This window comes from Lepidochelys kempii, chromosome 2, assembly GCF_965140285.1.
Source record: "Lepidochelys kempii isolate rLepKem1 chromosome 2, rLepKem1.hap1, whole genome shotgun sequence".
Lineage (NCBI taxonomy): Eukaryota > Metazoa > Chordata > Testudines > Cheloniidae > Lepidochelys > Lepidochelys kempii.
This window is the reverse complement of record NC_136381.1, coordinates 26,024,191-26,043,065: the sequence shown is the minus strand read 5'-3', so window position 1 is coordinate 26,043,065 and position 18,875 is coordinate 26,024,191. Positions and strand designations below refer to the sequence as shown.

At 42.8% G+C, this 18,875-nt stretch overlaps 1 protein-coding gene across 1 annotated transcript in view; it reads right to left on the bottom strand.

Annotated features, from left to right (window-relative positions):
* The window catches only part of EXT1 (exostosin glycosyltransferase 1), a 272,089-nt gene extending 257,716 nt beyond the window's left edge, over positions 1–14,373 (bottom strand). The window contains exon 1 of the mRNA XM_073330275.2: positions 12,477–14,373. Within this exon, the coding sequence (XP_073186376.1) occupies positions 12,477–13,438 (962 nt within the window). The 5' untranslated portion in view covers positions 13,439–14,373. The remainder of the gene's footprint in view (positions 1–12,476) is intronic.
* Between the last annotated feature and the right edge of the window lie 4,502 nt (positions 14,374–18,875).

The window sequence follows — 18,875 nt, the reverse complement described above, 5'->3', positions numbered from 1 at the left end:
GGTCAATGGCAAATCAAGGAGATAAAACATTTATATGTTTATCTTCCGGAAATAGCTCATCGAGTGTCTGTGCAGAGAAACCCAAACCAAGCCTTTCGAAATATAAACCCAGACACTATAAACCAAGAATTGTCCTTCCCTTCATCTCCAGATAACAGGCTTGATTTCCAGAAGCAGCCTCTGATTCCGCACCTGCAGACAATAGTGGATGCAATAGCACACTTCAGAGCAGTTCAACATTAAACTACCCAATTGCACCTGTAAATCAGGTACTGGTACAAAATGTGCCTGCAATTATTTGCAGGTGCAAAGATCAGAAGAGTTGAAGCTCCTCTGAAAAGAATCAATGCCTCCAACCAAACGGGTTACGTAGCTACATGAATGCGAGAAAGAGACACAAACTGATACCCCAAGGACTCAAAATGGGCCAAGCAAACTAAATTACAGAGTACTGCTACCAGTACTTGCTCCCGTATGAAGCCCGTACGCAATGGTGGCAGTATGTTCTGTGCTCGTTTGTGCTCTGCTCACTCAGCTAGACCAAAGGCAGGTCTACCTGCCACCTGCGCACTCCAGTGCCATGGGGGAATGTAGCAAGTTAATCTGGTGGCCAGAGCAGATGAAGACACCCATTCAGACCCACTTCCATCTGCTGCAAAAGGGGTGGAGGTGTTTATGGAGGAGCTGCATAGGAAGACAAAGCATCACGGGTAACCCTTCCTTTGAAGGGCTGAGAAAAGGGAGCTGCTATCCCAAATGGGTAGGAGGGTAGGAGCACAAGCACTTGCCCCACCCAGGAGCTAAGACATAAAATGAAGAGCACTCCAGGAGTGAGAACCCCCTGCCTCCCAGCAGTGGAGAGGAGAGTGGGCATGGCACTGCGGAGGGAGGACAGATTGCTGAGACCCTAACACCACTTCCACCCTTGCAATCTGCACCACACACTGCAAGATAGCCACTAAACAAGGCCTGAGCTACACCTACAGATAACCGAGTCTGTTCACACACAGTCGACCCCCTTTTTCATTTACAGAGAACATGAGCTGTATCCTGCAGGAGGTGCAGCTCAAACACCTACACACACAAATCTGTAGGGGAGAGGGTTGTTCCACCGGTGCATGCGACTCCCCTTAACAAGGGAGCATCCAAACTTATCGAGGAAAGCAACAACACCTCCCCTTCAAATTCCTCCACGTGTTTCCCAGCCAGCCCACAACAAATCTAAGATCCTGCAAGTTTCAGAGTAACAGCCGTGTTAGTCTGTATTTGCAAAAAGAAAAGGAGGACTTGTGGCACCTTAGAGACTAACCAATTTATTTGAGCATAAGCTTTCGTGAGCTACACTCTGCTGAAGTGAGCTGTAGCTCGCGAAAGCTTATGCTTCAATAAATTGGTTAGTCTCTAAGGTGCCATAAGATCCTGCAAGGATCCTTCAAGGCTCAACACAATCTCAGCCCAACCCGCGGCTCATTTCTGCTCTCCCGAGCTCTGCTCACTCCCTAATTTCCTCCCGGTCCTCCTTTCACCAACCCCTCCCAGCCTCACACTTTCACTCAAGCTTTCCTCCTCCTTTCTCCTATTAACACAAGACATTCCATCTTCTCCCTCCTTCCGGGAACCTTTCCCACTTTGTTCTCTCTAACACGCCCTCCTTTCCCTGAACTGCTATCTAAGATTGTAAGCTTTGGGTGGCATCTTATTCTACATCTGTAGAGTATCATGTACCTTTTTTACAGCCCCAAATAACTGATTAATAACAAACCGGGACCCCCCAAAGGAAGTGAAGATTCAGTTTAATGTAACATGTCCTGCTGTGGGAGAAGGAAATGTTATTATAATAAATGGTATCATAGGTGCTGAGGCACACATCCCCAGAACTAAGATTGGGCTTAAATTGGTGAAAGTGAACAATAACACATATCATGTGACTATGTTTACAGCAAATCCAATGTTTTCAAAAAACCTCAAGTATATAATTACAGTCTATTACAATTATGCAAAGAAATAACATTACAAAGAGGCCTTCTCATTTCCCATTCTTAGCACTGAATACTTTTGTTTTTGAGCCAATCAACTAAATTAGCCCTAATTCTGTTTCATTCAGACACACAAAAAGTATATTAGAGAAAAAAGTGAACAAACAGGAAATTCACTTAGGAACCGGCTTTTAGCTTTCGTGTGTTTCTGGACTAGAAATTGTCATGGGGAAAAAAAGTTAACTTAAAGAAGAACAGCTTTACTGAATTTATTAATGGCATTGCAAGGTCACACGGAACATTTACCAGTTATGGAGATGCCGATAGCAGCTGCAAATGTGACAATGATTTAGCTGGGGATTGGTCCTGCTTTGAGCAGGGGGTTGGATTAGATGACCTCCTGAGGTCCCTTCCAACCCTGATATTCTATGATTCTATGAACATCTGGTACAGTTTGAGTTATGTGGGGTGAATTAAAAATTGTATATACTTAAAAGCAACAAAGTCATCCCTTCCAACACCGTGACCCAAGACAACTCTGTCACAGATGAAGCAAGCAAGGGAATCTAAGTTTGGAGAACATCAGTTACTAGAAGCTGAATAAAACATCAATTATCTATCCTTGCTTCATTAAATATTCGTTGACACAGTTGATGCAATAATTAAGACTTGACCCTGAGGTAGCACTTTACAGATCTCAAAGTGTTTTAAAAAGGAAAGCAAGTGGCATTCTCCACTATTTTGAAGACTTGCAAACTAAGCCACAGTGTTGCGAAGCAACTCATTCAAGGTCACGCAGCAGGTGAATGACAAAGCTGGGAACAGAATCCCAAATCAGGTCTGCTGACTCTTATCCTTTGGACCACAGTGATATGGAAGGAATAAGTTGGAAACTCATGACATACCATGTGACAGCATTACCAATGCAGTGCAGTATGGAGGGAAGCTGGAAAAAATCTAATGTACTTTAATATGAAAAGGGAGCATGATGAATCCAACATTAAAGCCTCCACTGTACAAGTTAACACAGCTCAAAAAGCCACACTAGATCCATCCCATGACTCTTTGGAAAGGACACGATTAGGGAGTTAAAGAGGTATCTCATTACAACACCAGAGCAAAAGAAACTTTGATCGAAACCTGACAGCCAATGTTAATATTTAAAAGTATCCAAACAAGACACATTGGGAGAGATAAGTGGCGAATACACTACATTTAAAATGGACGAAGAAAGACGTGCCACCTTCCTTCTGTTATTGTACCATTCTAGGCTTCTTTGGCTGCTTTTAATAATATGTTTTGTTGTTCAGCAAAACCACACTAACCAAAATTCAGATCTCAATCAAAAAAAGTCTGCTTACTGAGAACACACATATAGGCTCCTGTCGAGAAAAGCAGTGAGACACGTACTTTCCTGAATCAGGGCCATACACATTCAAATATTGCTCCCTTTTTCGCTATGTCCTTCAAACCCCTCCTTAAAGCCAGTTTCTTTCATGACTTTTCAACATATGGATCTCCTCTTCTCGGATATTGACACCTAAATTTATTGCCCATATAATATGGCATCTAAGTTAGATTATAAGGCTTTCAGGGAAGAGACTGTTACCATAAGTGCTTTATAAGTTTTGTATAAATCTACAGCCCCACATTAAAATAAAATGAATACTGACGTTTTTAAAAACCCATTAGACAACAATAAAAAACAAAGACAAATATTAAATAAGTGTTTTCATCCCAGCCAGCAAGATGAAGGGGTGAGGAGAAAGAAAGACTACAGAATACAGTGTAAACTATAACAGGGTTTTGTTTTAAAATGAAAATATCCTAAAGTATTTGCTAATGTGGAAAGCTGTGGAACCTTAAATATAACCTAAAGTTATACTCATGCATTCTTCAGTGCTAATGTAATCTGCATAGGATATGCAACAGACACACACGTATTGCATCATCACATTTAAATATAGCCAAGTCCTGTGGAAGAGAAATCAGTCATCTTAATGGTACAGAGCATGCTATTTAACTTTTTTTTTAAAGTCTCTAAATACTTGCTTGGGTGCCTATTGATTAATTTCTCTGGTTAACAGAATGGTTTGTTTATCAATGACCACAAAACTCCTTGGATATTCAGAGAGAAACTTTGTAGACAGAAAGAAGAGGCGACAGTGAATACAGTTAATGCTCCAGAAATCATCATATTAACAGCCAGTCCTCTCCACACCCAGCCTTTGAGTAAATAAGTCTTTCATTCTCTTGCTATGCAAAGTATTTTCCTTTAAAACAAAATGAATGGTGAGGGGAGAGGGTTGGAGAGTGGGTGGTGTTTTTAAAACATTAACTACAAATATCTGACACAGATGCTTAATTATCCTAACCATGGAATGTAGGAGTAACCTCACACTGGGGTTCAGAATGATTTACCTACACAGGAGCAGCCATACTTAATCAGACTGATGGTCCCCCTTCTAGTTAACTACCTTGTGACAGCCAGTGGTTGCTACTAGATACTTTCGAGGAAGGGGCAAGAAACCTTCCAGCAGATGACTAGGGGATAACCTTCACACAGGGAAAGTTTCCTCCTAACCCAGGTAGTTAAGAGTTTGGTTTCAGGCCTGAAGCATGATGGTAATATGTATGTATACACCCATTCACACATGGAATCTTTTTCAGAAAAGGCCTCCCATGTCTGTTAATGGCTACAAATGGAATGCATGTATAAAATCTCCCCTCCCTAGGAAGAAATAATCAGAGAATGCAGTGCCTTCCATAATGACAGGTTTCAGAGTAGCAGCCGTGTTCGTCTGTATCCGCAAAAAGAAAAGGAGTACTTGTGGCACCGTAGAGACTCACCAATTTATTTGAGCATAAGCTTTTGTGAGCTACAGCTCACTTCATCGGATGCATTCAGTGGAAAATACAGTGGGGAGATTTTATATACACAGAGTACATGAAACAATGGGTGTTACCATACAGACTGTAACAAGAGTGATCAGGTAAGGTGAGCTATTTCCAGCAGGAGAGCGGGGGGGTGGGGGGAAGAAAGGGGAGAGAGACACTTTTTGTAGTGGTAAGCAAGGTGGGCCATTTCCAGCAGATGACAAGAATGTCTGAGGAACGGGGCAGGGGGAATAGTTTTACTTTGTGTAAATGACACATCCACTCCCAGTCTCTATTCAAGCCTAAGTTAATTGTATCCAGTTTGCAAATTAATTCCAATTCAGCAGTCTCTCATTGGAGTCTGTTTTTGAAGTTTTTCTGTTGAAGAATTGCCACTTTTAGGTCTGTAATCGAGTCACCAGAGAGATTGAAGTGTTCTCCGACTGGTTTTGGAATGTTCAAATTCTTGACATCTGATTTGTGTCCATTTATTCTTTTATGCAGACTGTCTGGTTTGGCCAATGTACATGGCAGAGGGGCATTGCTGGCACATGATGGCATATATCACATTGGTAGATGTGCAGGTGAATGAGCCTCTGATAGTGTGGCTGATGTGATTAGGCCCTATGATGGTATCCCCGGATAGATATGTGGACACAGTTGGCAACGGGCTTTGTTGCAAGGATAGGTTCCTGGGTTAGTGTTTTTGTTGTGTGATGCGTGGTTGCTTGTGATATTTGCTTCAGGTTGGGGGACTGTCTGTAGACAAGGACTGGCCTGTCTCCCAAGATCTGTGAGAGTGATGGGTCGTCCTTCAAGATAGGTTGTAGATCTTTGATGATGCGTTGGAGAGGTTTTAGTTGGGGGCTGAAGGTGATGGCTAGTGGCGTTCTGTTATTTTCTTTGTTGGGCGTGTCCTGTAGTAGGTAACTTCTGGGTACTCTTCTGGCTCTGTCCATCTTTTTCTTCACTTCAACAGGTGGGTATTGTAGTTGTAAGAATGCTTGATAGAGTTCTTGTAGGTGTTTGTCTCTGTCTGAGGGGTTGGAGCAAATGCGGTTGTACCGTAGAGCTTGGCTGTAGACAATGGATCATGTGGTGTGGTCTGGATGAAAGTTGGAGGCATGTGCTATGCTTACCTACATGCCTCCAGCTTTCATCCAGACCACACCGCCCCTCACTGTTCCTCACAAGTTCTTGTCAACTGCTGGAGATGGCCCACCTTGATTACCACTACAAAAGGTACCCCCTCTCCACCCTGCTGGTAATAGCTCACCTTACCTGATCTCTCTTGTTACAGTCTGTATGGTAACACCCATTGTTTCATGTTCTGTGTATATAAAATCTCCCCACTGTATTTTCCACTACATGCATCCGATGAAGTGAGCTGTAGTTCACGAAAGCTTATGCTCAAATAAATTTGTTAGTCTCTAAGGTGCCACAAGTCCTCCTTTTCTTTTTTCAGAGAATCCAGAGATTTCCTGTCTCCTAACACAAGATTAAACTGTGAATGCTTATTAGTAGTAGTAGTATGCCAGGACCAGTCAGGATCAGTAGCCTGCCCCAAGGAGCTCACTATATACATAAATGAGACCTCTAAAGTATGGGCAGGGAAGAAGGAAGAACAATACAAGCCAAGCAATCAAGGTGAAGAGCATTAATTTTATGTTTTTCTTGTTTTCCTTGTTCTTAAAAAAATAGCTATAGTAAGGGATGGGATGGGTGTGTATAAGGGGGAATGGTTAATAGGAACAAGAAAGGGAGAGGCAATATTGAGGGTCGCATGAAGGAAAGGACAGAAGGGATGGGGAGGTGGACTGTGAAGCAGGTGTAGAGGCAAACAACCGAACAGCCGTGAGAAATAAGCATCCAGAACCAAAATATAAGGAAAGAGTTTCACGGCATCACCATTGTCTGAAAGTTCAGAAGGTGCCATTGCTGCAACTGTCACCTCAGCTCCCAGCGCCTACCTGTGATCCCAGGGACTGACTCCAGCTGGAAGTTTCGTTTTCCCACCTGGCAGAAGAGGCCCTGGTGTCCTGGGAGGAGGCCTCAGAGGGAGACAGTCTGGCCCCAATTCTACATGTACATTTCTACATGCACCATTTTCAGCACAAACATAACACAGAAGAAAGAGTGTATTAAAACAACATCTTCAAATGTCTCCGTTTTGTGGGAAACCTGGTAAATGCCAACACCCACCTATATGCTGCATTTTAAAGAAAAGCATTTTCAATCAGCAGTATGAAGATCAGGTAACTGGAAGTTGATAGGACAGCAGTTTGATGGGGATAGCAGCTGAGCAGCTGTGATGCTCCGAGAAAATGCCCAGGATCCTTCAGTGGCTCTTGAACTTCTCCAAATCCACAGTTTGGAGAAGCAGCCTACTGGTTAATCAAATCTATAGGCCAACTCTGGTCCTATTGAGGTCAGTGGCTTCAAACAGGAACAGAATTTGGCCCCACATGACCACTCAGCCTTTCATAAGTATCTACACGGAACTAGAGGATTTCTTACTCATTCCTAAATAGCAGCTTAAAGGGTGAACTGAAAAAACTTTTAAAAACAAATCTTATTTACAAGATGCCAAATCAGTAACAGAATTTATGCAGAGACTTAAAGGGGACAGATATGTTGACAATTTAATACAACATATTTGAAGCTCAGCTCCTCTATTTGCCTGCCAAGATCCAACTTTACAGTTTTGTGTCTCCCTTGTGAGAGATAAAGATATCGCAATTGCGTAACAAGACAGGAGTTCAGAAAAGGACTTAGGGGTTTGTACTGCTAATTCTAACAGAGGACACGCAGAACCCCAGACTCCATTCTTGGCAGGTAAGAAAAGATGGTAATGAGTTAAACATTTCATTTTTTCCCATTTTGTTCTTTATTATGCTTCATTATAACCTTCACGTACATAACCATAAAAATGTTTAGGAGTTCCAGCAGGGATTTGACAATGGTTCTTTCAGCATAATATACATCTATCTGTAAATTACATATTGTATACTAAAAATGAATGGAAATTTGTATAGATACATTCAGCTATCCTAAACATGCAGTAGGTTGGTGCTATCTAGAGAGATGCCACATACTTATAGGTGCATATACAGAAATCTAGTTAGATTTTAGCTATCTAGTCTGTTGAGCCTATATCCCATGTATTGATAAGGAGAGTGCTCGGCTGAGTGTTTACAGGCCTCTAAAATGTCCCTCATTTCAGGCTCAAAGTAGTCTACATTCCACACCAATTTGGTGGAACTGATCCTACATCACTTTCTGTTCCCTGCATGAAACATTTCTCTGTGTCCCTTATTTTGGGTTTTGGCCACACAATATAGCCTGTATTTGGGTGTTGGCTGATTGACAGGTATAGCAGGCGAAGGTTTGAATAATGTCTCCCTTTGCTTATGCTCTGATCAGTTCATAGAGGCTACAAGATCCAAAATCGCTCTACATGTATTCTGTCTCATAGCTAATCTATGGATTTTTCCACTGTTGAAGTTTCCATCACTGATTCCACATAGGAGGATCTAATACTTTTTACCATTGGTGGAAGATGAAGGGCCTGATCCAAAGTCCAATGAAGTCAGTGAAAAGCCTTCTATTGACTTCAGTCACCTTTGGATCAGGTGCTAAACATGAGACTCCCATCACATCACTTTCTCCATTTTCTGAAAGATGTTAGGTCAGGGCTATCTAGAGTCAAAAAGGCATAGATAGGTTGGGTTACATACATTGCTATCTTCCACCTTAGAAAGATTTCAGTTTCTGGAAAATGTCTTGAAAGCTTCTGGCTACATGAGGACAGACATATAGCTTACATTTGTATCCTCTGTTACCTTTCTGACCACATCAATGGTAATCTGTAATATTACCTTCCAAAAAGTAACTTGACATTAATTAAACCTACCCATGAATTTTGCTTTTGTTAAAAGATAGTGTTTAGTCCACCTTTAAATGGCCTCTCTTTAACCTTCAATAAACATGGCACCTGTTTCCTTCAATGTATGCACCTAACCATTTCCAAAAGTGGAAATTATCAAGCTAAAATTAAAAAACAAATCATATTGAAAAGGAATTTAAAAAAAAAAAAAAGAATGGTTCTAATGATAGGCTATAGAAGTCAACCCTAATGAAGAGATTCAGGGAAAGAATACCGAAAGTATTTTTAAAAACCCTGTTTGCAATAGTCTAATCACGATAATGCAATTCATTTGAGCCTGCATCAGCTTTATCTGCCGAGATGCACAACTTTGATGAAAATTAATTAGCTCTCACATACAGATGGCTCTCTTAATAGAATTTATGAAGACTGAGCCAAATATGTCCCCCTTCTCAAAGGAATAAGGTGCACTTTCCACTTTACATAAACAGAGAAATCATCAGTTGATTTTTCTCATTTCTTGGAGGAAAGGGTAGAGGGAGAAAAGAGAGAAGCTCTATTCTGTAGAGATGTAGATCTTGCTTTTACCGGGCACTAAACATTTTGCTCCAGGAATAATTTCATTGCAAGTAATATCAATATTACCTTTTCTACAAAGTGACATTTTACACTGGAAATAAATGTAAATCATAACCTTACTCTGTTGATATGACATCATCGAGATTTTAAGTCCAATCATCTAGTTTAGCTGGCTTGACAAAGATTCTCCTTACAAAGATTACAGCCAATCTCAAATCATTCATGATGCACCTTGCATGGATCAATACTTCTGGGCAGTGCACTATATGATGGGGATCATGTGATAAATATGAGCACAGAAACAAGACAGTATAAATGCCACAGCAAATTAAAAAAGAGTGGCACAGAAGCTGACACAGAGAATGAAATATTTGACTTGGCCAACTCCTCACGGACAAGCTAATCCGTTTCTAATACACAATTCTTGGAGAATGCACATCATTTTAAAACCATGAGGACATGTTGCTTAATCCAATCCAAAAATTGCAGAACAAAAGCAGCTCAGTCTGACCTGCGAGTCATGTGAATATGAATTTAGATCTAGCGTAGGCCTAGTTTTAAAATCATTATAACAAATTCTTCTTTAACTGGCATAGCCTTGTGCAATGTTATCTTTCTCAGGTGCAGTTTCAGTTACAGCTAATAGAGAACTACCTGTTACAACATTTACATATACATATGTTATATATTCACATGTAAGAAATACTACTGACTGCCTGTACTCATAATTGCTTAAGGATGTGACCTTGTCAGATTTCATACACTGAACAGAGTCAGCTATGATCAGTATTTGAATGGGAGAAAAGCAAAACTCAGGATGCTACAGGAAGTGGTATTCAGTAGGTGGCACACTTTGCCATAAATCAGTACTGAATCAATGCTTCAGCATTGTACTAAGGGACAGCAATATGCTCTTGCAGGTCTTGCAGATAAGATATAAAGTTAAAAGGCCTTAACCATTTATGGTAATTCACTGGGGTATTAGCCCCAGTATCCTGACCACAATTCCAATTCAACAACTAAATTCAGCCGACCTAAATTTCCTCTGAATGCATCCGATGAAGTGAGCTGTAGCTCACGAAAGCTTATGCTCAAATAAATTTGTTAGTCTCTAAGGTGCCACAAGTACTCCTTTTCTTTTTGTAAATTTCCTCCTGCAATCTTAAATAACTATGATTATCTCCACATCTTGTCTTAAATTATTGCGTAGCATTTCTGTGCAATGTTAAACAGTTACTGCACACGACCCCAGACAGAGTTGCACTTTCCACTGAAGTGGACTAGCAGGGATCCCTATACTTCTTAGATATGAAAGACTACACATCAGGTGTAGTTTTTATTAATGTTAATGTGTACTATAAGGTGTGTGTTGTACACTCCTTAATGAAATTGACCTGCATAGACACTGTAAATAACACAAACTCAGGTTCCCACGTAATTCAAGTTCCCAATAGTCAAACCTTTGACTGGTATTTTTTTGTGTTTAAAGAATCTAGTAAAACTTGAAACCATTGTGAATTCTGCAGAATTCAGCAAGGTGGCTAAAAGACATGAAAAGTGTAGACTCTCTCAGATTAAACAAGCATATGCCAGAAATCTCTGAAGGCTATAGGCATTTACTCTCTCTCTCACTCAATGTCTTATGAACAAGACATCAGTTACTATCCACAATTTAAAGGAAATCCCAGTTCATGAGTCAAATGTGTAAACACTTTGATTTGAGCTACACAATCTGGATTTACACCAGTAAGTTATTCATACTAAAAATGTATCAATTTTCTATGCTCAGAAAGTGAACAAAATAAAAAGCCAATAAGTATTTGTGAAGCTTCAGGTGGCTCTAAAATAAGCAGTAAGTGGATGACATTCATATCAAAGAAAGCACAGAGCTTTCCTGGGTTTCAGCATTAGCTAATTAATTTATTTCAAACTTTGTGACTAATGGCTGCAAGAGAAATTGGCAGCCAGTTGGAAATTTTGGTCAGCATTAACATCATTGTAACTTTCTCATTACCTTCTTCCAGGATTATTTTTCTTCTACACAATATTTCACAATCCATTGCAAACTCTTCCAGCCTTTAGCAGTTCCTGATGCAGCTCTAGATTGTACTAACTCAGCAATATAAAGATGCTCTGTTTTTTAAAAACTTTTGTTACATGGAAACAGACTATGCAGTTTTTGCATGGGAATATTTGCTCTGGAGCACACACAGCAGTGATCAGCATTTAAATTAACAGTTTCAAATTGACTAGTTAGTATTGCCATTCTACAGAGGTCATTCCTGTACAGTGATTTTTCAGCAGCTACATATACAAGTTACATAATTGCAAGGGATATTTGGGGAGAACAGTAACACAGTACCCACCTAAACCACCTGCTTAAACTTGCCCACAGCAGCAGTATGCAAAGCACCAAAAGAAGAAAAGTAATCAAGGTGTTACACAGAGTATACAGAAAATATTCCTAACCACTAGAAAGAGTTATCAAGATGGGAAAAAATACCAAGGGACTTTAGAATCAATGGGGTTTTCCTCCTTTACCCATTTGTAGCTGTCTGATGCAAGAGAAATAAGATTGTGAGCTACCTTACTACACCCCCCTCCACAGATCACAGACTCAGTCCTGTCATTGGACTTGAGAAAGACAAGACTGGGTGCACACACACACACACACAAACACACACACACTCTCCACAAGTCATCAGCTCTCTTCGAGCTTTGTCCTAGGTGGTTAACTTCAGGGCTGGGAAGGAAGAGGATGTTTGACCTGAAGAGACAAAATGATGAATGAATGGTGGAGCCAGATACCAGAGTAGCCTTGAGCAGCATTTCTGTTGCAAAGCCAATGAGCGAGCATACAGGTCATCAGCTCCTGGTCTAGCTAAACCCAGGAGAACCTATAGGACTTTGCATTCCATTGTAAATATTTTCCACAATGAGGTGCTTCCACCCCTCTACTGCCCCTATATCTAAGTAACTTACTAACAGCTGGAAAGAATTTCAGGGCAGGAAAAGAAAAATCATGGCTTTCCTTTGGCCTGAAAGTATGTAGCACATTTAAAAATGCATATAGCTGACAGCTGCCTAGAACACGAGAGGCCAGAAAAAGCTGGCCTAACCTTAGACACGCAAACACAAAAGGGGAACTGGTCACTTACTTTTCATATTCGGTGTTGTCTCTATCGCAACGCGAATCCTTGTGCTTTTGCCAGTCTTTGCCATGCTTGCAGGTGGTCAAGAGGACAACATCCTCCCCGTTATGGACGTGATATAAGGCATTCCTGGTGTCTGACCCTATCCCTGTCAGGTACCTTTTCCCCTTGAATACCAACATGTACTTCCTGAGAGGAGGGATGGTGTTAAACCTTAGAAATCCCTTCTCCCCTCCTGTCCTAGGATGATCCTTAGAAAAGAGCGGAATAGAAACATCGAAATTCGGTCTGAAGTTTTCAGTACTGATGCTAGCTTTAGCCAGCATCGCCTGGCCAATATCAAACCCGACGTCTTCAGTGTAATCGGGCCAGGTGCCGGAATATAAATTAAAAATTAAATGATTTCTACCATTGTTCCACAAGTGGAGGCTTTGCACTTTCGATCGCAGGTTGTGCACGTACTGGGGTGACAACTGGTCTCTGTCTAAGGTATCCAAGCTCAGGACAAACAGGCAAGCTTGGCTCGGATCGGAAGTGTAAAACCTGGATCCCTCGATGGCTGCTAGAATGTTTTGGTAACTTTCGGCGATCTTCTCCCCTTTCTGCTGCGGGTACACGTAGACTTTGAAGCCGTTTTTCTTGCAAAGGGTGAAATCGAAGCAGGACTCCATGCGGCACTTCTTGCCTTTGTAGACGCTGGAGTTGGCGTCTCTCTTCTGCCTAGGGGAAATGTGCACATTGTAATCCTCGTTTTCCAACTGATCCCAAGGAATGAAGGGGCGCAAAGCGTCCGGGAATCGGGGCCAATAATGATCCGGGCTGGTGTGGTGCAAGCCATTCCTGCTACTGTGCTCCTCTCTCCTGCTTTGGTTTCTCGCTGCCCTGAACTGCAAGCCTCCGAAGTAAAACAAAAGGACGAGACAAGTGCCAGCTGAGAGCAGGATGAAATAGCGTTTTTTGGCCTGCATGTGTCCTATCTGGGTCAAGATGATTGTAAATAAACACAAGGATCACCCAAGTTTGCCAATCAACACTTTCAGCTCCAGTCCGCCATCTTCCCGCCTGCAAAGACTTCAAACTCTCTTCTACCACCTTCTCTTTATTCCTTTCCCAAAGCCTTGGACTGATGCAGCGCATGTGGGCGATTTCTTTAACTTTCTCCCCTTCTGTCTTTCATCTTTGGGTCGCACAATAGAGAGAGAGAGAGAGAGAGAGAAACAGCGAAGGCGAATAATTCACGCCCAGCACGAGTTTGCAGGGCAAAGGGCTAGGAATTCTCTTGCATGCACACACATACAAACACAAATGAACTAAGCACCAAACCCAGTTCCCTTCACCTCTCAATCAGTTGCAAGACTGAGTGTGTTTCCCCTCCCCCCCCCTCTCTCTCTCTCTCTCTAAGCGTTGCAAACGATCAAGGTACAGCAGCAACTTCAACTCATCCAAAACACTCCCGCAATAACCAAGCCCCCCGGTTCCAGAGCAAGTCGGCAGCAGCAGCTCACAGCCAGCGCCGGTTCACACAGCTATCATGATCACATCTTCCAGCTTGAGCGCCGTAACCTTACAAATCCCTGCATTTCTCTTTATTCTTTTCTGCAGAGGAGCTCCTAGACTCGGGTGCTGTTTACCCCTCTCTCCGCGATCTCTGTGAATGGCCCCCGGGATGGAACCAGCCGAAGCAGCGAAGATCCTCCTCCTTCTTCCTCCTCCTCTTTGCCCCCGCCCCCCAGTCAGTCAATGAGGTGCGAGCTGCCGAAGCACAGAGGAGGCTGCCTGCCCCTGTTCGAACGTCGCCGATCGCAGAGTTCGATCTCCGAACGTTACCCGGTTCTGAATGTTACACTTACACATTCCATTCCCCGACACCACAGCGCTGACCTCATCCATCCACGCAGCCCGCTCCCCCATTGGCTGAGCGTCACGTCCGGGGTGGGCGGTGCTTCCGCTGCACCCATTCATAACCCCCCAGCCGGAGGGTACAGTGTTGCAGTAGTATGTTAAATGGAAACGCTTCAGGGACGGGGTTTGTGAGAGCGTTGCTGGGGTGCCCCTCAGGAAGATGCCTATTTAAGAGATCGCCCACAAACTAGGGCAGCTTGCAGGCATCTTTGGGGCACAGTCACCCCTCCTGCCCTTTCCCTGGCACAGCACTGATGAGCGATCGTCTAGGGGGGACTCTCTAGGCTTATGTTAAGCAGCTTCCTTGGGTGGGAGACTGAAATCTGAATGCAACAACATACAAGTACTTGTCAGTCTCCCCACCCCCAAGTACAGGCAGTAACAGGACTGGCTCCCGCCCACAGGCCAGAGAGGCAGTTGTCTAGGACGGCAGTCACAGGTGCTGGAACTAAGGGTGCTGCTGCACCCCCTGGCTTGAAGTGGTTCCCATCATATACAAGGTTTACAGTTTTAATCTCAGCAGCCCTACTATACACATTGTTCCAGAACCCCTGGCGGCAATGTTCAATGTTTAGTGATTGTTTTGGTGGGAGTGTCTGTTGAGGGACAGAGGCTTTCTAGTTTGCCCAAGGCTAGGAGCTGAGCCAAGGGAGGGCATATCTGAAACAATGCATGACAGTGTTAAGGGCGAGCCACCTTTGCAGGAGAAATCCTCAAGGCTATGTCTGTTGAGCAGCACAGGAGGGATCTTATCAGCAACAGCTGGCTCAAGATCCTCTCTGGCAGGCTCATTAAACCCAGGAAGAGAGCGCGCCTACCCTTTCATCTTTTAACAGCCCCTCACAAATCCATGCTAACTGCAAGCCAGTAATGCAGGAGCTGAGCCAAACACATACAAGAGAAAGTTCTCCCTGAGTAGTTTGCTGAGGAAATGCAACAGAGAGGACCTATTGCTAGAGGGAAAGGGAGCAGAGGTCTGGGGAGCGCTGGTGCCAAGGGGAGGAAGAGAGTTGCTCAGCTTAATCTGGAATCAGGATTTCAACTGGAAAACTAGGGAAGGGAGAATATCTTTCTCCTTTCACATGGGCTGGTTTCCATGTCTCTACTACTGTCCTCTACTGGATGGAATACTGTATTACCTCACAGGTATCTCTTGCCTCTGGTTGTAGTGTTTGTTCCTACAGCTAAAATAGAAAGAGCTCCTGCACTTTGAATCTCAAAACCATGAACTATAATTCCATCTGGTAAAAATATGATGTTATCTATTGATCTTAATGCATTTAAGATGTGTTCTTGTAATTAAAGCGGGGGATTGTCAGTCAGCATGACTGGGATCCTGTTCTCTGTGTGGCCTCAGGCAACTCATATGACGGATTTACGCCTTGCACGCCCCTAGGTACAGCATCTTCAGCGCTTCTCCCCCCCCCCCCCCGCCGCCTACAGCTGACCTTCGTGTTTTCCATAGAAAATGAAACTTTTAACTCATTTTTAACTTTTAGGTGCCCTTAGAACGCCAGGGCCCCTAGGCACATGCCTACTGTGCCTAATTGGAAATATGGCCCTTGCCCTCCCTGTGCCTCAGTTTCCCCATTTTCAAATTATGCATAACCTGTTTACCTCACAGGGATTATTACTACAAAATGCATGTCTGTAGTGTACAGGACACTTTACAGGCAAAGATAACACCACTTGTCCTGAAGCACCTATCTTAATTTTTATATAAAGTTTTGAAATTTCCAGATGAAACATACCAAGTGCAAAATATTGTTATATTTCTCAGTGACTCTCAGACATAACTGGCAAATATTTAAGAAGAAGAATCTCATTAGACACCTACATAAAAATCTGGCCTTAAGCAACTTTCCTATGGATTCACTGGTATAACTAGGAGCCCAATTTATTGATCAGAATGGTGTGCTTTACACCTACTTTGCACTGGTGTAAGGGACTACACAAGTGCAGGGCCATGGTGAATCAGGCCCCAGGAATGCAATCAAGAGTCCTGATTTCCACCCCCTTTCTGTAACTTAGGGCTTAGTCTACACTGGCAACACTAAAGCACTTTAACCTGGGCTTTTTTCCCCTCCCTCATCCTCACTGAGGGCTTGTCTACACTGGCACTTTACACCACTGCAACTTTCTCGCTCAGGGGTGTGAAAAAAACACCCCCCTCCACACTCCCAGCACTGGTAGCTACTCCCCTCGTGGAGGGGTTTTTTATATAGCACTGGGGGAGTGCTTTAACGTTGCTAGTGAAGACATGCCCTGAGCTCCTTGAGTCTGCCATTCATGCTTCTAGAGGTACCTCAACAATCCAGATCTGAGACTGTAATGAAACACATACCCCAGCAAGCATTGCATGGCTTGAGTTTCACTGGGAATACACTGCACAGCATTCACTGCTCCCTCCCTCCCACAGATGCAATATAGTCCGTGAGAGGCCCATAGCTGAGAAGAAAAGGGAAATTTAAAACAAAGTGTGCATTCACAAAGATGAAAGATCCTGCCACTACTAAAGAGGACAGTTGAGGGCCTGCCAGACCTATGATAATGAAGAGCTCATCAGTGACAGTCAAGCTGATTTGGGCAGGAAGCTGATCTGAGGACTCTACTGCCTACAGTCTGAGCAAAAAGAAGATGATTCCTTTCCAAAATCAATTAGATTTGGGGGAGGGCTGCTAAAGGAAAAGGGACAGGGTCCAATGTAGAAGCTAAGTGCTGCAACTCTACTGAAGAAAGGATTTAGAATAGTAAGAGAGAAAGGATCCCACAGGAAAAGGAAGTAGCATTTGTGACCAGCATAAATAGAGGTGGGGCTGGAAGTTAGAATTTGGTTGAGCACCTGATAACACAGGAGTAAGAATAGAATAGATAATAAATCCAATAGTAGAATAGATAGTAAACCCTCCAATCATCCCCTGAAAAGAGGTCAGCTGCTTAGAAAGATGAACCAAGGCTGAGGATAGCAGCTCCTTCTGTCAAGAATATGAAGAATCCCATTATTATCTGCAAATTAAGTCTCCAGTGACCAATTTAAGACAGAAAGGGAAGCCAAGTGCCCATGAGTCTTGCCATTTGTGCCAAGGACAGTAGCTGTTAAAACTAAGTTTTGAGGATCTGGTACCAGTGAGTCCAAGAAAGAAATTCTGCTCATGACAGAGAATAATTGAGAGGAAAGGGACATGATCGGACCTGAAGCAAAACTGCATTGCATTTGAAGTTCTGAGGCTATCACAAGGATCACAGTACCAATAAACGATGAAGCCTAGAGAGGATTAGCCCTAGGCAAAGATAATTTGCCCTAGGCAACATCACTTTGAAACCTGTTCTAATTACCCTAAATATCACTGCAACTGACCCTTACAGTTATTGCTTATTATTTGTACTGTGATAGCCCCCAAAAATCCCAGTCAGATCTGGGATCCATTGTACTAGGGACAGTAGGAAGACATGTCTGTGCCCCTCAGATATTGCTAAGACATTGCTATCATTCACATTTTGAAGGAAATCTTTGTAAGTCAGAAAACACCTCCAGTTCATTGCTACTTTCTGAAGCAGCACCAGAATGAAATTAATGAGACTCTAGTCAACTTCATAATTAATATTCAGAACCCTGTGGGCAACGGTGAAACTGACAAGAATCATGTAAAGTTCACTCAGCTGCTTCATGGGAACCACCTGCAGCCTATGCAGAGGAACCTGGTAATGGAAACTTAATAGTAGTAAAGTAGTAGTTATGCTTGCCACTAGCAGCAGGTAGGAAGCTTAGGAAGGACAGAGTAGCCGACTTCCACCGCCACATAGGACACACTGCATACACACAGCGAGAAAACCAGGAAGGGAGTAGGATCTTAAAATGCTAGATTCCTATCTGCCAGAGACTGATGAGTGAAAGACAGAACCCCCAGCAGACTTTGAATACTGTTTGTTAATAAGAATCTGCCAGCTTGAGGGTGAGCCTTTGAAGCTGGTCCTCACAGACTGGACTCTTTCAAATCTTTTACATCTTCATCTGGCTGGCAGTTGTCTGGGAAACTTTCCAAGCCCTTAGATAAAAGGACAGATTTTTATTTCCAGCTTTGCCACAGATCACATGTGTGATATGAGGCGAGTCACTTAGGGCCAGATTTTTAAAGGTATTTAGGCACCTAAAGATGCAGTGAGGCATCTCATGGGATTTTAAAAAGTGCCTAGAGCCCACATCCTCAAAAATGTTTAGGCACATAACTTGCATTGATTTCAATGGAATTTAGAAGCCTAAATACCTTTGAAGATCTGGGCCTCAGTGCCCAACTTCCACTGATATAGACATCTTTAAAAATCTGGTTTTTAGAACCTGATTTTCAGACCTGCTCAGCTCCATTTGTAGTTTATAGGAGCTGTGGATGCTCAGCACTGATGAGAACCAGGACATTAACTTCTCTGGGCCTCAGTGTTCCAATCTGTAAAATGGGGGTGATACTTCCCTACCTAATAGAATATTGTCAGATTTGATTTGTACAT